Raw genomic sequence first — 27,505 nt, forward strand, 5'->3', positions numbered from 1 at the left:
TTGCAGCCTGAGAGGGATGCACCACCTGCTGCTGCTGGTTGTCTTCAGACAAGAAAATAGTGCCTTTTAACAGAGTAGCAGTTTGTGATGAGGGGGAATCTCAGTGAAGGAAAAGGAAATGTTTTGATGTGATGTAGGAAAATGCTGGAAAACACTGAAGAAGCTTAACAGCATAAACATGAAGGTAAAACGTTCCACCCTCATAAATCTCTGACTGTGAGCCATGAACCAGACCTGAGAGCAGGTTCACCAGGGAGGGAACTTTTTTCTTTTGGGGGCCGTTAGTCGGCAGCTTGTGTCTTCTACACGGCAGAGCTGGTTAGCACCTGAGAACACGCCACTGACGTCGCTGTGCACACAACGCCGACCGCTCAGAGCGGACAGTCGTCTCCATCGAGCTGCGGCCACGTCTCACTCTGCCCAACATCAAGGTTTATTGCTTTGAGAGAGAGAGAGAAGTGCATATATTCACACCAGAGCTTTTCTCCAACTCCCTGTAGACATCAACGCGTTTCTTTTCAGAGAAGAAGGCGAGCTGCTGCTTTCCTTTTTTTATTTTGTATTAATCTATGTTAAGAGCCAGGACACAGTCCAGCAATATTGGATGGGTGGGTGGGTGTGGGATGACAGATGGTCCAGGACTCTGCTCTGGATCAGACCAGGAGCAGCTCAGTGCAGCCACAGACAGTGAGTGATGCCCCCCCCGGAAAGGCACAAGCTGCACAAAGTCTCACCTGCAGACAGTGTGAGAATCATTTCCCCCAGAGCAAAACAGAATGGAGGAGAAAATGAAAAAAGTAATAATAGTGCACTTCATTTCTGCAGCAGCTTTTAACTTTACAAAACAGTAACTAATCAGGATTTGATCACATTTAAGCTGTTTTCAGACATAAGCTGAGGAGAATGTCAAGACAGAAATCTCCAGGGTGTTGAGGTGAGGGGTGGTCAAGCAGGCAGATAATCATTCTGCTGCGGATCTCACGTGTTTTTCTTTTACAGCACAGACACCGGGTCTCCGCCCTTCATCTGTGGCTCCACTTTTCATCCTGAGATATTTGTTTTCCTTCAGTTTTGTGTCTGCCGCTTGTTACAAATGTCATCAACACCCCTATCGCTCGTGAATCCTGTGGAGGATCTCCTGCTGCGTTCTCACATCGGTTCTTACGGAGAACGTCCGCAGGGTTCAGTGCATGTCTGAACGCAGCTTTAGTGAAGTGAACAAAAGCACGAACGTAGATGACAGACTGATAAAAGTGTTTTATATTTTAATTCTTCACTAATAAAATTCAATGAGAAAGAAAAACAAACAGCATGGAGGTACCCTGAGATGTCTGGATAACACACTACTGGAAAATGCAATACAAAATAAAAACTATTTTTTACAGGTATGATTCTCTGTGAAATTAAAAACAGCTCCTCAAAGGTTCCCAACATTTTACCAGTTTCCAAACAAAGAAATGTCAAATATTATAAGAATTAAAAGCAGAATTATAAGGCAAACATTCTTCGGGTTGAACAAAATGTTCCGTTCAACCGAGTGCGTCTTTTGAGATAACGTTTTTCCAGGAGCGACCTGGAGCCTCCGAGGGTTACATGGCAAACATAAAAAGAGAAAAGACCTTCATGGAGCTACTGTCGTCCACCTGCACATAATCACAATACCACCGCTATCCATTCTCAAAGCAGCACGTCTCAAATTATTATTCAAATAAAAACACCTCCTAGTGTGAAGCTTCTGCAGTACACATTCTTTAAAAAAGGGATCTGGCCCCTCGTCTTTTTTTTTAGCTTGTTTCTATTTCCTCTACGACAACCTACACAGTGTCGTGATGCGCGTGAGTGTTGTGGCTCCTTTCAGAGGCTTGAACGTGTGGTGAGTCTGGCGTGAATTCTAATCGCAGCTACGTCGACGACCACGGCTATTTGTGATTCAAATACAAGCGTTTGTTTTTCTTGTAGTGGTTCCGGCCTGCCACACACACGCACTCACATGCACCCAGCCAAACACACACACACACACACACACACTCATGCAGGCTCAGTCAGATTAAAGTCTTCCTGATGGGAAGGAGCGGGGGTGTGATGAACAGAGCAGGCTCCCTCCCCGCCGCCGCCCCGTCTGCGTGTCCACCTGCAGGCCTCGCTCACAGCTTAGCAGCCATGAAGTTGATGTGAGGTTTGACGAGCGGGAACAGAGGGAGGCTCCTCTTGAACTCCGTCATGTTCTCAACCAACGTGGGCTGTGAACAAACAAACAGCAGGTCAGACTGACACGCCTCCACACTTCACTCTAAGAGCTGTATGCACATTGTTTCTATGGCAACTACGATGAGTACTTTCTAACTTGGGAGGACCAGTGAGTTTGCTTGAGTCTGTTACAGCAGCTGCAGACATTGTTGTTTGGTTTCTTTTTCACTCAGCATCAATCACTTCTTCTAAAAGTGGAAGTTTTCTGAGTTTAGACGCAGTTTCTCTTCTGCAGAACTGACCAGAGACACGGGACCAGTTTAAAGAATAAGACGCGTTCACAGCTGCCTTCTTTGGTTCAGACCTTTAGACTTTTCAGTTTCGTCCCAACCAAAGTGACGGGTGTGAAACGTGCCTCGGATCAACGAAGCAGAATATAGTCCGACCAGCACAGGTGGTCAGAAGCTGCAACAAATTAAACAACGGCTCTGTTCGCTTGCAGAGTGAAAACACTTTGTGGATAGTGAAGAAGTTGAAAAGAAAAAGAAGCAGCGTGCAGGATTGCCTGGGGTCTTCACCTCTGATTATATATTGTGCTAGTCTTGAGTATTATACCTTCAGTTGGTGATGCTAGTAGTAACACCATAGTTATACTATAGTGGCAATGAAATTAACCACATGAAATGGTTCATTCATTTTCCTGTTTCCAGACTGTTACACGCCCAACTGACAATACGCCGAAGTCAGAGCATGTCGCTCTACGAACCAATCAGTGTCAAGTGTAGGTAGACACAGCTCCGGAAGGTGATGACCACAGGACAAACATATGTCGTACCAAAGTCTTTTGTTCGCATCCCTGAGAGCAGCCGGTTGCTCTTGACGACATAAACCTTCAGGTCGTACAGTAAATATAGATTTTAATATTTTTTAAAAAACTTGGATTTTAACTAACTTTACTCAAACAGGAGGACGTGGTGCAGTTGTTCAGAAACATTTACCTGCACATTTAAACATATCGTGTGATCTAATGCTGTTCAGGGTGTGGATGTGGGACTGAGTCTAAATAAACAGTGAGTTCATGGTAATGATGAAACATGTCACTCAGTATCACAGTGAGACTTCACGAAGGAACTGACAAATGGACAGAGGAATACGATACACAGGATAAATCAGGGTTAGATACACAGATTATAAGTGTTAATGGAATCCATACATCGTTAGTTTAGGTCTTTTCAGGTGATTTGACAAATAGACTATTGCTAAAAACACAGGGTCTTTGTACGATGACTGGCATTATCACATTATATCTCTACACAAACTTCTGTCCACACGGAGCAGGACTAGCTCTTTAAAGGATCTAGTTTCTTTCCTCTTGTACAAAGCAGTTAGTGTTTAATAAACCTGGACGCGCTGTGTGCAGTTCACTGATGTCGTGTCACATTAGTTAGGAAGGCTTGATGGAGCACAAACACAGAACATGACTGTTACCTGTGGCAGAGAAGGAGCAGGAGCAAGGTTGACATCATTCTGAGCCGGGAACTCTCCCACAACGGGACCTGGTGAACACACACACACACACACACACACACACACACACACACAGTAAGGGTGACGTAAAGGTAAACCTGACGCTGCCTGAAGCCAATGTGACCAGCACGTCTACAGACACTCACAGGAGTCCATCTCTCTGGACAGGACGTGCACAGACACCTTGTGTCTCTTCGGGGCTTCGACAGTCAGTCGTTCCTGCAGAGACACAGACAGACGGGTGAGTTGATGAGCGGCAGGAGACGGGGAAACATTGGAACGGCTTCACTTTTATGACGACTGCATCATTACTAGAACCACACATTTGAGTTGAAGTCATTCGTTAAAGACTAAAGCCCCTTTTCTACTGGCAAGACCGGGAGGTGAAAGCGTTTGTGACGTTGAACATGACGCACCAGAAAGGAAAAAAAAGAGGCTTACTCCTCTGCTGGCAATGGGATAGGAGTCGATTTCCTTTTTAACATGTTGACCTGTGTTTAATAAACTGGCGTATACCCACTAATTTTGGTGTAAAAGCGGTGTTAGTCGGTGCCTGAACCCGTGTGTTCAAAACTCTGGTAAAGTGTGGCCAACATGGCCGTGTTTTTCTCCCCCAGTCTGGGATGAGTTGTGACAGTCCCGTGGAGATTCAGCTCCGCAGTCGGGCCTCATCACTGTCTCTGGATGTAGGATTATATTAGAGTGACGATTTGGCTCATCTGCAGTCACACAGCGTCGGTTCTGCTGACCAAAAAACTGAGGGAAAAAGTGATTGCAGCCGATATGACATTAGAAATGCATTAGGTTTATTCTGCATGGGGCCTGGAATGGTTTCTGCGGGGATGAGATAATGCCAATTCTTTCAGCGGCCGCACGTCTTTGGCCCTTTATCCTCCTTGAAACAGGCAGGCTGTCATTATGGGGGCTGATACGCTGTGAGCGCCCCGTGTCAGTGTCACCTCCACGGCTATGAATAGAAGCAGGGAGGGAGATGAAAGCTGGGGGGGCAGACTGAGTCCAGTAAAACGATGTGTGCCTGGGGACACGCACACACTAGACCAATACTGCTGTTATCAGAAATGTACCCATCATGCAGTCAGTGCTGTGTAACAGTGATCTGAGAGATAGCATTCAGACAGTACAGCTGATCAATACAACGCTGATCATGTGCAGCAGGGAGGTAAAGCATGACTGGACAAATGGGTCCAATATCAGTTTCATCTGAAAAGAAGCTACAGAAACACTTTGTAACAACTGATCCTTCGATCTCTGTTTCTGTTATAAAGAAACTGATCAGAGGGTTAAATAAAGCGTCTCATCAGTGTGTGGAAGGATTGATAGACCTGTGAAACATTTCATGATCATGTCATTAAACGTTGGGTTATTGTTGTAATTCATGTAGCTGCCTCCTAATGGCACCTCTGCAGTCGGTACAGCGTTAACCACGCCCACAAGGTCCCACGATTTAGGTCAAACGAGCATCATAATTTAAGGCTCGAATAAAATGGTGGCGCTCTGGGGAACAACTGCACCCAGGGAGCCATTTTATCTGCATTCCCTTCAAATTGATGTTGGTATTTCCATTTTAAATAAGCTAAAACTCTCAAACTCAGATTTGTGTGTTGTTTCAGGTTTTTACTGTCAACTCATCACAACAAGTGAGAATAAGGATTAATGATATTTAACAGGTTTAAAATAGACTGATTCTCAGCTAACACCTTAATCATCAAGTCTCTGCAGAGTCTGAGCTGCCCCTGACATGCTGGTATATATATGATGTTTTTTTGGTAAAAATGATTCTAAAATTAGAACAGTGGTCTGAGAGTACACACCTCCACCGAGGCAGATGCCCCATCTCACCATGTCAGAGCAGCGTTTCCCATTAATTATCTAGACTGTATCTGCCCACCATTTTCTAATTTGTCCTGTCACAGTTTCCAAATGAACCAAATTCTAACTTGATGTTTTGTTCCAGTGTAAAGCAGCATGAAGCTCTACCTGCAGCACAATTCTCCACGCGTTCACTGGACAGTCAAGACTCACATGAGAACTTGTCTTTCACTCTTTAATCTGTGTACCTGTCACTCGGAATCTGTTGCGCATAAGAGCAACATTCATGCAACAGATACACACATCGATAGAACCCATTCCTGTTTGCAACATTGAGTGAGTCGAAAATTAGAAAATCATTAAGTCTGAGTACAATACCCAGTACACAAGTTCAGGAGGGGACTGAGTGAGAAGACAAGTAGAGGACAGGGACGTGTCTTCAAAGGAAGATCCATCATGTGACAGAGGGTTGAACTACTTACTCTGTAGAACTCCATGATGTTTTCTTTTGTCAAAGTCTTCAGATACGCCACTTCAATGTTATCTGCAACACGACAAGGGAAACACAAGTGTCAACATAAATCAGTTCTAGACACGTCACTGCTCAACCAGAGGAAACAGCCTGGACTCCACATGAGGTCTATTTTAACACATAATGTGTTCATTTTAAATGAGTACTGTTTGTTGTTGTTGTGTCATAAGATTCAATCAACCAAGGCCCTTCTATAATCCCATCCCACCCTTCGTTGCATAACAGCACATGGTGACAAGGTTTAAGTAAATTAATAACAGATAAGGTAGGAAATAAGTGGATAAATAACATTAATAAAATGGACAAATAGACAAATAAATCCTAGTCAAACTGCTATTTTAACATTTAACATTCAAGTTCTTAAAAGTAAAAGCAGTTCTATTTTAGGTCAAAGCTGTTATTGCTGCAAAATAATGTGACTAAAACACTCACTTTAAATTGCTGTTCAGATTCAGTTGCTTATGAAAAGCTCTGATATCAGGAGGTTGTCAAGTTAATTTTTCATTATATATTTAGTTTATTGTTTGACTTTATTTGTTATATTGTCTCCGAGTTCTGAGCTGCACAAGGAAGGAAATTCACAGAGAAGACTCCGTCTCTAAATAAAAAAATCTAATAAACGTCTTCTGCCCCTGAGTGATGATGTGTGCTGTATGTTTTTCTGTGCCCTTGGCGTTGAGCGTCAGCCGCCCACCCACCCCTCCTCCGCCGCCGCTCCTAGTATCAGTAATCACCACCACTCCCTTGGCAGCCTTTCAGTGTTGCCATCACTCAGGGCTTTAGGCAGATTACTCGTGATTCAGGCCCATTACAATCCATTACTGCACTCAGGAGAGCGCTGCAACAGAGAGGTGTGCTACGGCAGCAGATTATTACGGGCTTTAATCGATCCAAATTTGCACAGCTCTAAGCAACATCGGGCTCACCTCTGGGACTGACCGAAATACTGAGAACCACAGAACTTACAGTACGTCTGGCTTTGTATGCAACACAAGCGCTTCAGAACAGCTGGTAGATCCGGAGAGGGTTTTTGAAAAATGGTGCGTTTGGCCTGAAACATACACAGCTACAGTGAGCAGAGACATGACGAGGACCTCACCTCTGTCAAAATTATACTGCTGAGAGATGATCTCGCCCCAGTACTTGGCGCACTCAGCGGACAGTTTCTTGGGCTTGTCCAGGCGGCGGATGGCCAGGGCCTGGATGTGTTTCTGGAAGGCTTCATCGTTCATCTCCTCCACAGCCTTCTCCATGGTGCAGAGGAAAGCCTCCACGCGGCTCTCTAGGTAGTGGGGCGCTTTCTCCGACTGGATGATAAAGCGCAGCCCTTGAACGCCGTTCGCCCGCCGGGGCCCACTGAACACAATGTATCCTGTGGGGGTGGAGACAAGGTAGATATGTAAAAGCTCAGCAGGAAGACGATTTGGTTTGTGCAAAGAAAACTGCTCAAAAGGTCGTTTTGTTCCAAACTATGGATTTCACAACCACTAACAGACATGAACCTTATACGTGTTTAGTTTAAAGCATTTTACAGGAAGGATTTTGTGAAGTGTGGACCTCACTTATTTCTTACCACCTTCTTTCTATTTATCTTGATAATCACATTAGGTCTGCGACTATTATTATAGAACAGCTGCCAAGGAAATGTGGTTCTGAGCCACAATCCACTTGCGCCTAAAATTATGAACCATAATCAGCACTTTAGAAACTTCACTTACAGTCCCTGTTCTATGTAGAGCTGTATCTGATTTCTAAATGCAGATTAAAATCATCTTCTAAGAAAAATGCCCAAATTCACTTAGTCCAAGCAGTTTTTCTTGTATCTGCGCGACTTGAAATGCAGGTTGGAAAATGCTATAAACGAAATGTTGGACATGATATTTCTGGCTCACCCAGCTGTTCTTTGGTTCTCAGTGTGTTGAAGCAGGGCTCGGAGATGATCTGACAGAACAGCTCCAGCTGCATGTTGTCGTGGGTCGACTGCATGTCTGTCTGGTAGTAAATCTCAATGCCACAATTGTTGTGCACCTCGTTCCTCTGCTGATAAACGTACCAGCCACCTGAGAGGAACAGAAGAAAGGGTGTCGTCTCTTTCAGTATCATCAATCATAAAATGCAAACACATTCACTTAGAAATGAATTACTGAAGCAGAAAAAAAAAAAAAGCAGGGCTCCTGAGCTGGGCACCAAACATTCACAAAGTATAGGAAAAAAAAACAGCACATCGAAACTTGATGAACACTGGGTGCTGGACAGAAGTTACGAAAATCAAAAGACAAGAATGTCCGCACACCAGTTGATGCTGAAGGTAACGTTTCGGGCACAGCACCATCTAATCTGACTCAGTAACATGACCTGTCAGGTGACCTTTCAGTGCCGGTACATGTGCGGTGTCTCTGTCAGAAGAAAGGCCAGTGCCCCCTTTCCTGGGAGGTAAAATTTGTTCATGGGAGCATTAACTGTGCCGATATTCTCATTTTATGAAAAACACAGCTCACTTTTTAATAATCTAATGTCTCAAGACTAAAGAAAGTAACAACTGAAAGAGTATCCATGCATTTTTTATGTCTATGTGTATTTGACACAGTCACTGAGGTAGTTAAGAAAAGTTTCAAGTCATTTAAATCTAAATGCATTCATAATTTAAAAAACCCTCCCCTCTCTTGTGCCGCTCAGTTTAACATAAACCAGATAATGGAGGAGGTAATGGAAGACAGAATAAGATAACATAAGCACTTTAATTTATTTCTGCTTTGTGTGTGTAGATTTAATTTAGATTATAAAGCCTGTAAATGTTCAAAGAACTCTTTCAAACATGACTGCACCCTGGTGCAATATGTTGACAACTACACTTAACATGTAATGCAGTCGGTGAGCTCAAGTAGAAACCAAAATCCACAGTGATCCATCATCTGAGATAAGAATGCAAATGTATTTCACCAGCTCAGATACACACATCGATACAATCCATTCCCCTTTGCCAAATCGAAAATAACTAAATCATTAAGTCTGAGTAAAATACCTTGCACAAGTGATGAGCTGTTTCTGTTGTAGATACACAGCCAGCCATGCCTGGGCCCTTTGCTTGAGGCACTGATTGAGTGTAAAACAGTAAAGGTTCAGACGGAGGACAGTGGTGACACTCTCCAGAAAGGCGGAGATGTTCTGCTGAATACCAACATTGTGCTTTTTTTGCTGAGTGGCTCCAAATTGGCCTCCTCCAGCCTTTTATCTGTACTTGAAATATGCTTGCTGAGGAGCCCTCCATTCATCCATGGGGAAAACCAGCTTATTTTACGCTCTGCTTCAGTTTGTTTGAGTCCAGTGTGATCAAGCTCACTTTGAATGAAAGAGAAGTTAAGGCTGGGTAATGCAGGTAGCTTTATGCACATGCTGACTGAGCACTGCGGCTCTGCACTCAGGAAGCGTCGTGTGTGCACAGACTTTAAAAACTCCCCTCGCATTCTTCTACTAACTTCGTACTTAAGTTCACTTAGAAAACATAATAAGGAATAGATGACAACTTTGATTAATCAAAGCACAAAAGCAAAGTGTCACACTGTCAGTGTGGCATCAACAACAACCATGAAACACTACTGCAACAATAAGAGGCACACTGTAGCACGAACTGTGTCAAGTACCCAATCATTCATTGTCTGACCATTTAAAAAGATATGCCAGGTTGTTGAGTCTTTGCTAAGGTAAATCAGCGATGCAGCCGTCAGATGCTGCACACTCAGCCAGATTGGCCGTTAGTCCTTGTATTAAAAAGTCAAATGATTAATTTAAGATCACGTTGTGCTCTCACAGAGATCCCTGTATAAACGCCTACAGGTTTATTTGAACTTTCTGCTCCAAAGCTTTCAGCTCTGAGAGTAATGTGTTTTTTGGACAACCAGCCAGTCAGTCATTTCTTAAGCCAATTTTGTGTTTACATCCTTTACGTCCTTCTCTCCCAAACCTGGAAAATCCCTCGGTGAAACACAGGATGTCTCCGGGTGGCCCTGCACGGCTCTGGTTTTCCTCTCCACATCACTCAAGTTTCCTAATGTAATCAGACAGGCCGCACAGGTGCTTGGCTTTGCATGTCTGCGGTCATCTCTGTACTGCGGAGAGGAGGCTGTGTACGTACTCTGCCCAATGACGTTCATTTCTACTCAGTTACGTTCCTCTGGGGGGAAAGAGGGGTATTGAATTTAATCAAGTCTTAACAAACGCAAGAAGGCGTCACAGATGACGAGGGCAGGGGCACTGGGTAAGAACCCTTCTGCGTAGTCGCCATGGAGACAGGCATGACTGGCTGCTGATGAATAAGAGTGGTGTGTGGAGCGTGGAGGAGTACCTACCGTCTGGAACCTGCAACTCTCTGTAGCGAATCAGTTGGCTCGGGAGGAGGGGCTTTGTGTGAGCGTGCTCAATGAGCTTGTCCTCCAACATTTGCATCATGCCAAGAGCAGACTGGGGAGATAGAAAATACACTTCAGCCCACAAAAACTCAAACAGTATTTTCAAGATAAATCGTACAAAAAAAGTTTTACAATTGAATTACTGTGCACGGTTTCCCTTAAGCTGGCTCCTATTTTAGTTAGATTTACTATGTACATTATCCTTAATTGCTTCCAGCATTCACCGACAGGTTGCAATAATCTCTGAGCTCTACATGACCAGAATTAAGTTTGCTTGACATTGAACCTTTCCCCCTTGTAAAGCAAATTGATGGTACATGTGGGCATTACACTGCGCTCAACCAACACCTAATGTTCAGTGAGGTTAGATTGATATTCACTGGATATGTTCCCCCTTCATTAACTTTCTAAGCAGATGGTTTGTTTCATTAGCAGGAATTGTGATCCATCGTCTACTGAGGCTTCTACAGGTACCATAACACAAAGGCAGTGAATGTAATTATATTTGCTGTGCTCAGAGCATGAAACAAATCAGTTTGAACGAGACCACAGCATTGTACGTTTCTAAAAACAAGGCACTGCTTAGTTGGGTTAATCCCAGACCTCAGTGTGGACACTGAAAAGTATTCAACTTTTTAGCATAGCAAGTTATGGGGCTTTTCCTGAGCAAAATCGAAAGCACCTGTGGCTCAGAGCTGTTTTTCAGGTGTTTGAAGCCAATTATCCTACAGAACTACTTCAGCTGAGTCATATTTTGAAGATATGTGATGTAAACGGCTCTGAACTCTTTCCACAGCATCTTAAATGACTTCAGGTCTGAGCTCTGACTGGACTTTTAAAAAAATAATAAAAATACATTGTCATGCTGCTTCAACGAACTTCTACCGAGCTTTAGATAGAAAAACAGACAGAAAAAGTGTGACAAAATTCAAGTTCCCTCAGCTGCCGCTAAAAAGGTAACTCCAGACAAACCTCCTTGGTGATGTTGCCATGGAGAAGGGTTTCAATATGTAGCCGTGACAAGAGCTGAGGTATGAAGGCCTTGAGGCGTGGGAGCGTTACATCTGGAAAACAGATCACACACACACACACACACAAACAAACAGCAATTAATCAAAGAGCGATTTCACAAGCTGCTATAAACACTGAATCAGTAAATAAAAAGGTGAATAAATGCTGTTTGGCAATTTCACTGTACAGCATCTCTGTCACAGACATAAACAGGGTCACGTGATAGATTGTCATGCAAACCTGGAACAACACACACCCAAAGCATTTAGTTACACAAATGCACGAAAATCCAGTCCGTCTCAATGTGGGCTGGCCAATCTGAATTCAAGTAATGTCTGACCTACATTCACAAGGATGAGCTACAACACGGATACACACACAGACACTCGATTTATAGAATTTATTGTTTGTCCATAGCAGCACCAACACACAAAAGCAAGAGAAACTGTTTCAAAGATCCCAGACAGAGGACGTGTGAGTGTGGGGACACTGACAAGAGAACAAGCTGTGGTAATTGGAGGCCGTGTTGCCGGGGCTTCAGGCCTTGACCCTGCAGGTTAATAGAGTCTTGTGTGAATCCAGGGATAGGGTGTGTAAGCTCTGTTGTAAAAACATAATCCTCCCTTCAGGTTTCACACTGGCACTGCAAAGAGGAAGGACTGCAGCCAGGGAGGCATCTGCTGGAAATCAGCCTCAGCATTCAAATGAGGATTCAAAGGAGGAGGAGGAGGGGTGAAAGACTGTACACCTAACACCTCAAACTTTATCCTCACTCCTTCTTACTACCTAGTCACTAATAAACTCATTCTACTAACCAGCTATATAGGCCAATCTTCATTTGTTCAGTTCAATCCTCACTAAAGGGATTAACGATGCAAATTTCAGTTTGGCCCATAGTAGAAAAGGTGCTAATGAGCACAAAGTGAAAAATGAGATAGAAGGAATAAGGACTGGGACTTAAAGACGAAAGTAAAGAGAGAAAGAGAGATTAAGAACAGTGTCTCACCATCCAGAGCCTCTCTGAGCTCATCTTTGGTCCAAGCAACCTCAGTCATTAGTAGGCGGAGGTAGTACATGGCGTGCTGGTGAGGCTGCTCGGCTCTGAAGTTATTCAAAGACCTCATGTACTGCAGGGAGAGAGAGAGAGAGAGAGAGAGAGAGACGGTCAAGACAGTTTAACATCAGGGACTGAAAGAGTCAAAAGTACTTCTAATGCTACATCACTGCTCTTGTGTTGGAAGGAAAAATACAAATTCAAAAGATGTTCAGTGAACTGTTGAAAGAGACTTTTCCCTCAACCATGAGTCATCAAAAACTTCGATGATGATGGCGTTGCAGTCAGACCTTACCGCTTCTTTGATGATGTCAAAGCGCCTCTCGTCTATCTCGAAGGTGGCCATTTTCTCAATGATCTTCTTCAGCAGGATGTGCTGTTTGTCACTGTAACCTTTAACAGACAGCTGCAGCAGACATTGACAGAGGACACATGGTACGTTATCAATCAAACAGAGATAAGATGATGCTAGATAAGGTGATCAGTGTGTGACAGAGCAAACTGGAGCTTTATTTGTTTATTTTAAGTTTTGAGGGATCCATTTATAATGTGTGGGTAAGTGCTCTGATTTCTGGCAGAACAAATGATTGTCGAGAAAATCCCATCTCTCCCCAGCTTTCAATGAGTCAACTTCACTACAGTTCATATTTAAAGAAGGTAAAGCCCCAATAAAGCACCAGTACGGTTAATAAATACAGACATTCCACTTCAATTCAATGTGTGAAAGTCTTTAACATACTTATTGTATATTATGGCGTGTTTGTGCATTAACAACCATAAAATGTCACAGAATGATTAAATATCTGTATAAGAAGATTGATTTATATTAGGAAGGATCACTTCATCATCTCTGGTAACATATTTCACTGTCATCTCTCAGGAAGACAGAACATGCCTAAGTAGTAGATGATGATGTTTTCCTATGCAAATGTATATCTTAAAAATTGAGAACAGTGAAGGTTATTTAAAGCCTCCACTTTGCAATGTAATTCAAACCTTATGGCCCTTCCATGATTCAGCAAAAACCTGCAGCTACATGGCAATGCTCCCTCTCAGACTCATCCCATTCCTCGCTAAGTCCCCGAGGTGACACCTGTTAAAAGTAATCTCTCCTAACCTCATTAACCTTGAAGAGAGGTCAGCCAGCTACACCGATACTGCTGACTCAAATCAGCCACACACAATCACACAGCTACAGTGTGTTGAAGAACAGTGCGGAAGGGCACAACACAATCAGAGAATTTACTGGGAGAAGTAGCTAAAAAAAAAGGCAGGTTACTGGGTCATATAACAAAAGGGTGCAGAGTGTTAGTTAGAAGTTAGAAAAAACAAAAGCACCACCACCACCGCAAATCAGTCATTCGTGAGTAGGTTGCTACTTTGCTATGCAACACTAAATCCCTGACACACAGGCACAAAGCTGTACTCATAAACCTACGTAAGCATCGCTGCTAACTATGTCCACCGAACCTCCTGGATACAGATTCACTTCCATCGTCTTTTCTGCACTTGCATCAGCAGAAATGTTACTGAAAATATCTGCATCTGCATCATTTGACTTTATTCTTTGTGACCTGAACACATTACCCTGAACGAATTTCGGAAGTGAATCCGTAATATCAGCTGAACCCACTAGAGTTCAGTGTATACTGACAGTCTGTATAAAATGTTTATTATTTTTAAGGCTATAAAATAAAAAGCCAGTACTTATCTCAAATAAATTAATTTCATAAAGGCTCATGTTAGAAATGAAAGTCTTCTGACAATTAATTTGAGTTGTCAAGGTAATAAAAAATATATTAAATCCCTTTGGGTGAATGCAAATGTAAGAGCCTATGACATTTCCAGAGGGCTGCATTATCTATCCTACAGTAAAATAATAAGTTGGAGAGAACACAGCAGCAAGCACAGATTCCAGTAAATCTCTCAGGTTGCACAAACGACACACAGCACTTCACATGTTCAAATAGAGCGCAGACCACCAAGCCAGTTCCACTCTGTAGCAGCCGCAGAACGAACCATTCACTGGTGCCCCACTTCCCTCCAAAATTCAAACAGCTTACTTACGAGGATGGCATTCATCCCTGAGGCTACGCCATACACCAGCCCGGCCAGGCGGGCTGCATATGTATACTCTTTTAAATCATCCTTCAGTAACCTGAGTAACAAGTAGGTCATGTTGCAGTGCAGGGGATCTGTGTATAGGTAGCGACTAATGGGAGGGAAAAAAGAACAGATAAAATGTTGGGAATGAGGCGTTGCCAACCAGAGAAAAAAAAAAAAAAACAAGTATAAGAAGAATGATAATAAGAGTATGTATATGCAGCCTTGTGACCAGCTGTCTGTCCTGACAGGCACAAACTCCTCTAGAGATGACTCGCACACCCAATTACAAAATAAATCACCATATTTAAATACTGCCTGGTGGCAACTGCAAGTATGCAATTACCTCTAATAACCCGAAAATGTGAGAGAATAAACACCTCCTCAGTTGTCGAGGGTTTCATGGAAGATGGGTGAGATGGGAATAATGAGGAATGAAAAACAAGATGGAGACTGAACAGAGCCTTCATTGAGACCAACCAGGTCTAGGTCAGAAGGTTTTGTAAATTATTTGCATTTTTCTTAAGCTACATAGGTGGGAGTTACCACATGTCTCAAATTGACAATGACTTTGATAATACGAATAAGTGGTTTTCTGAAACTGTATTTCCATTCATCTGATTGTGAAGAGAAACCATTCATCTGATTGTGAAGAGAAACCTTCCAATCTGACCAGGCAAATGGCTTCAAATGACCTGTGGCCTGGCTGAGCCACAGCAGCTCAGTCTGAGGTGATGAGAGTAGGGGACGTTAGGTCTGGGATGCGGTGTGTGGGCACTGGGAAGGCCTTTCTGAATACTTACATACATCCCATAGACGGTATTTTGGAGGTCATAGTTCAAACCAGCTAGCTCGGCTGCATATGCATACTCGTTGAGGGAGTCCTTGAGGAGCTCCAGGTATAAATATGCCATGTTACAATGCAATGGGTCCACATATGCAAACGGGCTGTAGAGGAAACGGCAGTGGTTAAACAAAGCACAGAAACAGAGCATAGAGATACTAGTCTCTTCATTCTCTCATGGTAAGAGCTGAAGATAACACAAGTACAGTACATGAGTTTTCAAATGAACAAACAATTAGCTGCAGTTCTTAAGGGTGTAATGCTACAGTATGTTAGTACAGTTTACACAATGCTTTGAAGATTAGTTTTGGCAACTAATTACAGATATGGGGTAAACAGACAGGTATAAACCCACTAATTACAGTCTAATGGACTAATACTGTGTAACTAGTCCCACCCAAAAGGGTTTGGCAGAATTTCAGTTGCAATCGTTTGCCGAAATACAGACATATGTGGAGGAAACCTCCAAAGTAAGATTGTGTTAGGAAGCTCCAAGTTAATTATATGAAAACTGAACAGTTGGTGCAAAACTATTCATCTTCTAGAGGGAAATCCTGCAGTGATATTAGCATTTATACCTGCATTAACTAAGTGTAACTGAGTAACTTTGAGATTGTCTGAATATTTGCTTTACTCCTACTTTCCTGTTCCTGTCTTGATCTAAGAGGCTGGATCTTTGCAGATGTGGTCTTATTTAATATGCTACTGGAGTTATAAAGTTCAACTGCTGATAACATAAAACCAACACTTCCTTCAGCTCCTTTAAAGCGATCAAATTTTTTTTCTATTTGTGAGACTTTTTAACCCAAGCACCTACACACGTGTTGATAGTTTTGTGAACAGTGAGGTTTTTTGGGGCTCATTACTTAAAAAGGTTGGAAAATGTTTAGTATTACCAAACTAAACGTGATTTGCATGGACATAGAACTTGGTGCCAGGTGAGTTACACAGGTTCATAGTTATCACTCACCTGAAGAACTCAAAGTTCAGACAAGCCTTGGGCAGGAAGAATTTGTCATCCTGTTTGAACCACACCTTGCTCATGGCAGTGTCCTGAAAGAAACACCACACGCAGGCTGTTATCATTTTTAGATTCATTTAACATTCACTCTGTAAAAAGATAATCATTTGCACGGGGGTCCATGGAGATGCCAGCAAAAGCTCACTTCAGCTAAACATCACAATCAGACTGTGGACATCATGTTACTTTGATATTAACAGATTACAAATATGGTATGTGAGTAATAATAGAAAAAGACAGCAGCTCTTATCTTGTCTTTCTTTCACAAAATGGAATATGTGTGCTGTTCTTCAAGTAAAACTATTGAAAACAACAGTTTTACTTGATCACAAGGCAAAAATATTATTACCATATGAAAGTGTAAGAGATTTGTAACTATATCAGTGCAGCAGAGACTTTGTCTTAAGGTAATGAAAGTGACAATACTTTGATGAGAGAGCAGCTTTGAAAATTCTTGCCTTGATTAAAGTGGGTACTGATGGAGAGTCTTTCTCAAGAGGGTAGATCTCGAAGTTGGTTGGGATGAACTCATTTTTCATGGGTAATTTGAACTTGCCGTTGAGGTCCGCATTTTCCCATTTCTGAAAGACAGGGAAACATTGAGCAAGCAGCGTCTCCCAGGACTTACACAGCAGTCATACACCCACACCAAATCAGAAGAACAGACTCCAGGTATTTTCTCCACAATGACTTCATTGATCACCTTGATGGTCTCTTCAGTGATGGCCTCCTGTTTGTACTGTGTGCCATACCATTCTTCTGTCTTGTCTGTTTGACCTTCAAAAGACTTTGACACCACTGCAACCCTGGAAAATAAAAAAGAAAGGAAACCATGTCACATTTCATGACACAAATACATCTCTTACCGAGCCTATTAGATACTGTTTGTATGCCACAACTCCAGAGTATGAGATGAAAGTGGTTTGCTATTAGTGTTCTATTTGAATCATGTTTGAGGAAGTGAAGATCCACTAACACACGTTTGCCTCAAACTGACGAGCCATGTTTAGAATTCCTATATTTATGACTGGAGCCCTCAGTGTGCTGAATTTGGAGTTTGTGCTGAATTTGGAGTTTGTGCTTCACTGGTACCTAAAACATTTATACAATAACAAAATAGCAACAGTAGATAACTACTTATTAAACAAACTATGATGACTCAATGCAAGCGTGATGATGCAATCAAACTTGCTATAACTTCACTTCCAGCTGCCTGAGAGAAACTGGCACTGAAGGGAATCTAATGAATTTTAAGCAGCGCTGGTGAATCCCCAAGGTTAAACAGCCACTTCAGCAAAGGAAGAGACTGGCATGCAAACTATCAGTGTCAGTCACTGAGTGCATGCAATCTCCTCCATGGTGAGCATTAAAGAATAGACTCGTCACACATCTGCACTTTGCATGACATCCCATAAAATGATATACAGTTAAAGGCTACATCTATAAATACATTTTAAAAGCTTGATATCGCAGCCAACAGCTACAGAAAAGGACGTCACTCTTCCTCTGTGTGGGTTGTGATCTGTGCAATGACTGTACACAAAGATGGATGACGTGTCTGTACTTGCTCCCACTACAAAAAATGAAGCCAAAATATATCTAACACAGGTGCAGCCATCTTGTGCTGGAGACATCATTGAGAGCTAGAATCTGCACAGTAATGATAGATATAGATAGATATATATATAAAAAGGTTAAATATTTCATTCGGGCCAAAGTGTCAACACTTTTCGGTTGAGCATGCCTCAAAAACAAACAAAAAAACATTTTATTGTTATATATTGACAGAGAGTCCCTCAGTGGTTCTGAACATGACCAGAGACTGATGTTCTCAAACTGACCTGACATGTTCTGGTCTCAGCTTATCCAGCACCATCTGGATCAGATCTGGTCTGAAATCCTCCAAAAGGTACTCTGCTGCTAGAACCTCTTCAAGGGGGTAGTACTGAAACACAGAGCCGACAGTTGATAGCACTGTATAGCTAGAGGTGAGGAGATAAATAGTAACAAATTTGAGGCAACGACAGAGAAATCAATTGTTACTTTCTTTAAGGCTAAAATATTCTAATGATTCAACTGCCACTGGAGGTGAGAATCAATCTATCATTTTAGTTATAGGTTTCATTAAATTTTGCAACTGACGGCGAAAGAAAATTCCTTGGTAAAAATAGGAAATGAACCTTGATGAGACAATCTGCAGAAACTGTGAAATAAAAAAATTAAATAAAAGCTTAGACTAATTCTGACTGTGACTCTGCAAAATCGTCATTCTCTCAATGCAGTCAACATGAGGAGCACGCAGCCTAATGACGACAGCAGGTACAGACGCAATGAGCTGCATTGTGTTGCCATGGAAACAGGGTTTACAGATGGAGAGGGGACCTACATGTAGTAAACCAGCCACTTTGGAAGTGTAACCTCGGGGTCGCTCCTTGTCCTTGAACCTGAAGGCCACTTTGTTTAAATCCTACAGAGAAAGAGACAGATATGGAGGCTGAAACAGGCAAAGTCACGACACAGTTATACACGACATAAATGTCTAAGCAGATTCTCAACGGAAAGAACTGCACAGAAAGATTTTACACTGCAGTATAGAAAATGTATTCGATGCAGCTTCATTTGATATGGCATAGAGTGACACGGCAGAGAAGATGATGAATGTAACTGACAGGTTTGAATCCATCAATCTCAGCTGTCAGCGTCTCTGCTGCTTTATTAGTGTCTCCACTAACCAGAACTAAGTGGGTCAAGTTTGCCGTGCCCCTCCACCTGAAATGTTGTCGCTGGGTAGAGAACATTCATTACCTTGCACTCATCAAACACCCACTCCTGAGGCCCCTCCGTACGCAGCTTCTGGACGTATTGGAACATGTGGAAGATGATGTCCTCAACGTGCACTGCATCAACACACAGATTAATGTTCTTTACCAACGCATAGCGGCATTAATCACAACCATGTGCAAGAAAACATTTACAAACATGTAGAGTCAGGTGTGTTACTTACAAAGGCCCTCTTCAGTCAAGTCCACATTGATGATAAAGAACATGAATCCTCTGGCTCCTTCTTTTTGCCCTCCGACAAGCGTGTTCACCCAGCCTAAAAATCATAAATCAAATTGATCACAATTTGCATGATAATTATTTTCATTAATTCATGAGTAGATTCTTTTCATTATATGGTGAAAATTAAAATCTCTTCATAAGCTTGATAGTATATTTTCAATATCTAAAATTTTTCTGGATTCTGAATTAGAAAAGTCTGCTTTGGTGGGTAATGACTTTATCTTATTACGTCATTTTCTCATTTTTGTTTTTATTCCATTTTCTATTCTTCATTTTAAATAGATAACTTTCTACCTATCACAATCCCTAAATGCTCCAAACATGTCTGTCACTATCTGGCGGCTTTACCTAACATCTTACCTTTAGATTTGAGCTCAGACAACAAACTTCCAGGTCCTTCATGGCCAATCAGATGTCCTAGATAATGTCCAGGGTTAGACTTGTAGTACTTCTGTAGGTCCGGGATGGGGAAGGTCACATAAAGGTTCCGGATGTCTTTGATAGGCACCACATTGTAGAATTGCTATGACAGAACACAAAGAACATTAAATCAAGTTGCTTGGGAAATTACATCATAACTTCTGTGGTATAAAGTTGAATAAATCCTGGGGGGATAAGTTAAGCAACTCACTCTGAGGTGTTCTTCCTGGAAGGGATGCTCGGGGAATTCTGGCACAGGCACGTTCTTGTTTTCCACTTCTCCAAACAGCTTCACCACCATGGAGGTCAAATCATCTAATGATTCTGTAGGTAACCAAGAAGGACAAAAACTTAATTTTACATTTATCTTAGATTAAGTTAAAATACAATAAGTAGGTTATGAGTGCAAAGATGATCCAGTTTAACAGAAGATTTGACTTTGAATGCACTCGTCTACTTAAATAAAAATCTACTAAAGCCGTTTCATCATTATTAATCATTTCCAGGAAGCTCACATCAGTTTCACTGCAATTTATTTTTAACAATAAATGATGCACAGAAGCTGATAAGAAAATAAAATTGATGATATTGATTGATGCATCCTTACATAGGCTGATCATATTTAATGGTGTAATTAGAAAGCTATTGAAACCCTTATTTGTGAAACATTTCAGCTGTTATCCTTTCTTTTAGGCTATGTTACATCAGTAGTGTTTGTAAATGTCTTAACAGGAAGAGGGTGTTGTACTTCTACCACAAAGGAAGCCAAGGTTTTCACGATGATAAGGGATTACTACGAGTACAAAGCGTGAAAGGCTAGAGGGAGGAGAGAGAGATGAGGAAATTAATATATCATCCCAAAATGTTCAGCAAAGCTAAACAGGCGGTAAAGATGCAGTACGATAAGCTGTAGGGTATAGAGCATATGGACAAACCTTTAAGAAATTATACAACCAGAATTAAGTAGAAGCTTCTTTGTCATAACGATTGTCTCATTTGTTTTTGGTAATGATACCAAGAATAAACAACCAAAATGGCTTCAAGAGTTTTAAACTTTTAATTAAAAAAAATGTAAAATTCTATGGTTCTTGCCCAACGCACCAAGTCATATTTGACATGTATTGTTTGTTTCCCTTTGCTGTCTTGAGTGCCGTTAAAGCCAAGTGATGTTTTTGCTAAATTTAAATGTTACTTATGAGTCATGAACTCTTACCTCTCCCTAACACACACAATCCCATGAGGTTAGAGGAGTAATACGTGGAGTGAAACTGCAGGAGCTCCTGACGGATGTCGATCCCTTCTTTAGATGGTCTGGTCTCAAGGGTCAACTTGTTACCTGTAGGAGAAATAAGGGATATATCAAAGTGTTAGTATATGTTTTGTTTTGATTTTTAAATGCCACTACTTCATGACAAAGAACAAATGTAATAATCTATCTTTGAAACTTTGCAACTGCATTATTCTTCATAGTTCAATTACAAATTTTGTACCTCTGAGGAAAGCCAAGTGCCATTGGTTGAAACTTTTTGAGACCATGAATAGGAATCAATCTGGAGAAGATTATGTTGGTCAGTTAGGAGCGCCTGTCTGTTCCTCCTCTATTTTCAACTGGAATAAAGACGATATAATTCAAGACTGCCATCAGGTGGCTATTTTGAGCATGGAGCTGCTCCGCGCCAATGCTACTCTAATCCGGCAATTCAGTTATATATAGTTAGCTCCCTTCATGATACGAGAAGCTTTCCTGCAACAGTTCAATGTCAACTGAACATTTTACTGATCAATAAATGTATTGCCCATATAGCTTTAGAAAATCATGTCCTTGTTTTTCTGCATATTCAAATAAAGTGTGATGCAGTTCTTTCTGTCACGTGAGACATAATCTTTAACCGTTTAGCCTGTCACTCAGAATCTGTTACATGTGAGAGTGACCTTCATGCGTGTGCACGTGCACACCCATTACCGCCATAATTAATGAATTTGGTGGGAAATGCAGATTAATCTCAGGTATTAATAGGACTTATATTGAATATATATATATATATATATATATATATATATATATATATATATATATATATATATATATATATATATATATATATATATATTCAAATATTACTCCGCTTTAGTATTTTATTAGTGTTTAAATACTTATTGTTCTCAATTGTGTTCGGTGTGTTGCCACAGAGAGAGACTGACACAGGCAGACATGATGACTTACTATACCGCAATAGTGATTAATGTAACGAGCAATGGTGGTAATGGAGTTTCTACCTGTTCCAAATTTACTGAAGGGGTGGTTAGGGTTGCCAGTGGCCTTCTCCAGCTGAAACAGCCTCCAGGCATCATTCATTAGGTTCTTCTCGTGCTCCGAGTCCACAGCATTCACCTCTCTGTCCTTACAGCTCTCATCAAACAGTGGACACAGGAAGAACTGGGCAAACCTACACAGATTAAAAATGACAACTAATTCAACATAACACATTACAGTATGTAGAATCACCATTTACATTTGCAATGAAAGAGCCAGGGCTTTGTAACTTTCAACAATAAAAGATGTGCAATTTGTAGCCTAATGCTATTCAGGGATAAATGAAGGTCATCTGTGTATACATGTGTGTGTGTGTGCGTGCGCACAGTACAATTTTAAGAAACAGAAAAAGATGTAAAAACATTTGCATGAACATTAAGTGTGAGCAACTGCCATGTAAATTATAAGTGATACGAACACAGACAATTTGAATGTTTTTAAAGCCACACCACAGAAAGCAACAGATGGCATATTGTTCAAAGTCCGGACTAAAATCCTTGTTGGATTGAACTAAAATGTACCCGTCACAGCTGGATGCTTAAATCTGTTAAGAGTCCTCACATAACAATCACATCATGAATGTTGTTCTGAAACGTGAACTATACTTTAGGTGTTTGATATTAGTATCGGGTTGGGGTTGCATCCTCAAAAACTCTTAAGACTAACATAACGGGTCTAAAAATCCCGAGGCCTTTTTATTTTAAAGTATTAAATGTCTAGAGTCACTGTGATTATAATAATAGGTATGGTTAAAATAATTCAACCAGTAGATGACACAAATTATTCTTTCAGACATATTGCTCTTCTATTTTCAAAGAGGGACAATCATCAATATTTCAGCACACTCTGTACTGTTCTTTCCCACCACACTAGCATCCAGATGGCCTTCGCAATTCACTGGCACAGAGGAACAATTAGTCTGTGCTACAGACACAGGTGCTTCCTAGACTATCATTCATTTATAAGTAGGTAAGCTTATCCCTATAGGTTCAATTCTGACACCACCTGACTGTCCTCTCACCACAGCTGACACGTGAGCAGAGCCCCCCCAGCAAGGCCGGGGACATCAGTCTCACCCTGTGCCTGAGGTTTCTAGTTTGAGGGGGGTAGGAACTAGTGCTGATGGTTACAAAATTGAGCATAATGAAACTGGGTCTGGTAACCAAAGACGGACAGACAATGACCTGGCAGCGCTCTTGAATTAACACCAGGGCTCCCATGGGAAGAATCGTATACTGACACAACCACTTAGAACGGGTGTGTGGGACATCCTGCATCAGAGCCATGTGTGCTCCCTGAAAGAGTTTAAACCGGCCCATAACGAAATTTATAAATACAAAAAAGAGGAACCCAGGCACGTAAAAAACTCTTGGTCAGGGTGAACTGAACGCACATGTAGCACAGGTCAAACTCTTCTGGCAGAAAGGCAAGCTAACCAAATAGTTGTGTTGCCTAACCCAAACCCAGTTTTGTGGAAATCCTTTCAGTAGTTTTTGTGTAATCTTGCTTAAAAACATACAAACCAAGAGCAAACACACACAGGGCTGAAAACATAACTGTCTTGGCAGAGGAAAAAAATAGTTTTGTAAGACTTTGAGTAGAGTGGACAGAGTTGATAAAACCAGACAAAGTAAAACTTGTCAAAATTACAAGTTATTGAAAAAGAAAAAAAAGGTCTAAAGGAATCCACAAAAGATTTATAGTTTCTCTCTCTGGTCTCATCACCACTATCATCTGAAATCAAACCCCTCGTAAAAGAGCAGTTCCAGTCATCTCATCAGAGAGGTTAGTGTGATGTAAGTTCAATTATTTAGTATAGACCTCGGACGATATTATAAAAATTGAAATGGCCCTTGACAGGTTCCCCAAGCCGGACTTGAACAAACTGATGTCATGTACTTTAATTGAACAAAGGTCTCCTCTATGCAAGTGGAGTGAGACTGATCAGCTGTCTAGAAGTTACTTTCAGGTTTGCTAATTAAGGCTTACATTTAAAAGAAGGACAACGAAAAATCAATCCCATTAAAATAACAGGAACGTACCTATCTAGTGCGCCTTGCAGGTGCTCATGGGACACATCAAAGTAATAGTTGGTATGCTCTCCACTAGTAAAGGCATTGGAGCTGCCTGCATGCTCGCTGAGGAACTGGCTGTATTCATTCTCCTTGGGATACTTCTCTGTTCCCAGGAACAGCATGTGCTCACAGAAGTGTGCCAGGCCCGAGATATTCCCTGGGTCCGATAATGAACCTGTGAATTCAAGAGAAATGGTCACAAAAAAATTTAAATCAATCAAGCTACATCTATTTGCTCATTAATGTTAACAGATACGTGTCAGAGATTGACGAGTTGGTCAGCCAGAGTGGGGAAGAAAGCAAAGAGCAGAAAAAGATTCAGGGTGTACAACAATAGTGGTTATAAGTGTCATTTCAGCAATCTTTTTATTCTTAAACATGAGACTTAAATAATTAAGTGTATGCAAGTTACTACTCTGAAAGATGTACTAGTCAAAATACCTGGCATACTCTGGCCTCATTATCAGTACCTCTTCAACTATGAAACTTCTGTCCACAAACACATTTTAGCTTTAAGTGTTAAGAATTGAATCATCACTCGCTCCTTTCAACCTACTATGGCTGAATCTGAGGAGAGTTACATGTTAAATCATAACATAGCTTTCGCAAGTTAGTTGTTTTAACTCTAAATGAGACACCAGGTAGGTGATAATTTGTTTACATGGTCATTCAGAGCAACAGGAACAATGGGCAGCAGAGGTCAAAGCACAGAAAAGAATATGAGCAGCATTGGTGTTACTCTGTACATGTGATTATCTGTTAAGTAATTTCTTTGAAGGAATTTGTATATAAAGTGGATGATCACAATAGCCTATGGGGCAAAATAGTCACATTGTATTCCACTTCTATGCCCTAAAACGGTGTAATACAGGTCCCCATGGGGACGAAAGCCACTGGCTGGCAAGACAATACCTCACCTATGTGGACATCCAAAGCAGCTGAGGATTTATCTGTGGTTGGGTCACTGATGAGCATGGCCTTCAGGCCATTGGTAAACTCCAGGGCCCTGTAAACCCGTTTGTCCTCTGGAGAGCGAATTATGTCTCTAACCACCCTCTGCACAGCCGGGTCGGTCATTCTGAGTGGCAAGGATGACACCAGCCTGCTGTGGAGGAAACAGTCAAAAGATTAATGCAGATAGCCATGTTCCTGTTTTATGTCCTTACTGTGATCAAACCTAACATGATGGCCAAAGCAGATATTAGAGCTGAGGGAAACTGCAGATGCACCCTGCTTTGGGTCCAAATAATTACAAGTGACATCTGAGTATATTTCTGAAACCTTCAAGAAAAATACTGTGTATCTTGTATATCAGTCATTCAGCAGTTTACTAGGATCACCCAGCTAAAATGAATGCTGTTGGACACAGCACTGCTACTAAAAATCCTAACTTCATGAAGAATGTCCGTCTTCAAATCAGGAGACAGGGAAGGGCATGGAAAAAACATTCACTTCATTCTTTTTAAACCGTTCCTGAGTTGACTTTGCTTTGTGCTCTGGACCATTTCCTTGTTGACTGATGCTCTGCCATTTTCTGATTGACGACAGGGGGCTTTGCTTTGAATATCTGTTGATACTGGCCTGCATTCATTCTTCCTAACACTTTATGCACAGCTCAAGTGCCAAATGAAGACAAACACCCCCCCCAAAACCTGTGTGAGCCTCCACTGGGTTTGACTTTGGAAATGATATCTCTCTCACCACATGTACCTGTGCAGTTTACAACCAAATAACTTCTTTGGTCTCATCAGACTACACAATCTTGCCTCACATCATGGTCTTCGCAGTTGCGTGCCCTGAATTGTTCGAAACATTTCATATCCCTCTCCAGCTTTTTGAAAAATAACCAATTTCATATTGAGGTTTTCTGACAGCTGCTTCCCTGATCCCATTGTTTAAGTGGCTCTCAGCAGACTGCTCGAAACAAACCTGGTGCCACTCGTCAAGCTTTATGTGCGGGCGATATCTTTTAAAGATCAGACACCTGATTTTACATATTAAAGATAAATCCTAGAGGTTTTATTTAAAAAAATAAAAATTTAATAAAAAAAATAATTTAAGCTTTGAACTTCTTGCCATAAAAGATTAAGTTGGACTTGGACTCATACTCATGTTAGGCCATCCCATAAAATTACTTTTACAGGAGACCATAGGCCTTTATTATGAAAGACTACACTGAGGATGAATTGTGCAATAGAGTGTGCAATAGGTGTACCTAATAAAAAGCCAACTGAGTGTTGGGGAGACACTACCTTCAGGTCAGAAGTGAGGTTTACGGCGACATGCAGCCGGTAACATCACTGTGAGAGATTATGCTGTTTAATGTTTGATTAGCCCATTTTGTAAAGGAATACAATTGTCATTTATTTACAGCTGCAAATACGACGCACTTGTGAGTAACGGTTTCAGAAATACAGCTAAATAACCTTTTTATACAGTTTGTATATTTACTTAGAGGCACGACTCACATGTAGAACATAGTATAGTCTGACAAGGTTTGTAGAACATTTTCGCCAAAAATGCGTACAATCCTCAATTCCCTGTTATAAAGTGAATTAGAAGGACGCATATTGGTGCTTCTCATCGAGCACAGTGGAGATTAGCGGTGGTAGCTCGCTAGCCAGGCGACATTAATCCCACTAGCGTTAGCTTCATTTCTCAAAAAAGATAAAAGGGAAGATAACGTGCGTCACGGTGGCAGCGGGATTGGCTTGTTTAGCTTGATGCTAACATACAAACACACTCTGTTGTAAAGTAAACTATTACTCGTCCAGTTATATAGGTATTCCGCACGCTAAAGCATTTTAGCTAACAAAGCTAACCAGTGATGCTAGCCGGTCAACAAACCGGCTTTAACAGCCCAAGTTCCTAACGTGAGCTCGGATGCTAGCTAACCATCTGCGTGTCGTGGAAAATAATTCTGTTTTTAATCAAAGAGTTTCGGCCTTTGTCTGACAACACTCACCTAAAACCTTGATTGAGACAGAAACCGGTGCCTGCTGACTGGAGGTATCTCGAACACTGGGCTGTCCTGTTAATGCACTTAAACATACTTTACACCCATGGAAAACAAACCTGCGCTCTCAAGCGCCATTTTAGAATAGACCCAGCCAATCGA

General features: G+C 41.4%; 1 protein-coding gene across 3 annotated transcripts; it reads right to left on the minus strand.

Moving 5' to 3' along the window:
- Positions 1–1,242: 1,242 nt before the first annotated feature.
- On the minus strand, positions 1,243–27,499 carry ide (insulin-degrading enzyme). Of its 3 annotated transcripts, none has more exons than XM_035173300.2 (25): positions 27,353–27,499; positions 25,305–25,492; positions 24,355–24,562; positions 22,276–22,445; positions 21,212–21,334; positions 20,210–20,322; positions 19,939–20,101; positions 19,520–19,612; positions 19,321–19,412; positions 18,902–18,982; positions 18,357–18,460; positions 17,219–17,321; positions 16,974–17,096; positions 16,465–16,547; positions 14,615–14,759; positions 12,843–12,953; positions 12,500–12,620; positions 11,455–11,546; positions 10,423–10,534; positions 7,969–8,136; positions 7,176–7,448; positions 6,027–6,088; positions 3,861–3,933; positions 3,676–3,743; positions 1,243–2,240 (listed from the first exon to the last, which is right to left on the minus strand). In XM_035173300.2, exons 1-25 carry the CDS (start codon positions 27,436–27,438, stop codon positions 2,145–2,147), a joined length of 3,051 nt encoding a protein of 1,016 aa, XP_035029191.2. In that variant the 5' UTR covers positions 27,439–27,499; the 3' UTR covers positions 1,243–2,144. The 3 variants fall into 3 exon arrangements, with proteins under 3 accessions (XP_035029191.2, XP_035029190.2, XP_035029192.2); XM_035173299.2 differs by lacking the exon at positions 14,615–14,759 and adding an exon at positions 15,454–15,598; XM_035173301.2 differs by lacking the exon at positions 14,615–14,759 and adding an exon at positions 15,454–15,598 and having other exon boundaries at positions 25,305–25,489; positions 27,353–27,484.
- Positions 27,500–27,505: the final 6 nt, after the last annotated feature.

Source organism: Hippoglossus stenolepis, chromosome 12 (assembly GCF_022539355.2).
Source record: "Hippoglossus stenolepis isolate QCI-W04-F060 chromosome 12, HSTE1.2, whole genome shotgun sequence".
Lineage (NCBI taxonomy): Eukaryota > Metazoa > Chordata > Actinopteri > Pleuronectiformes > Pleuronectidae > Hippoglossus > Hippoglossus stenolepis.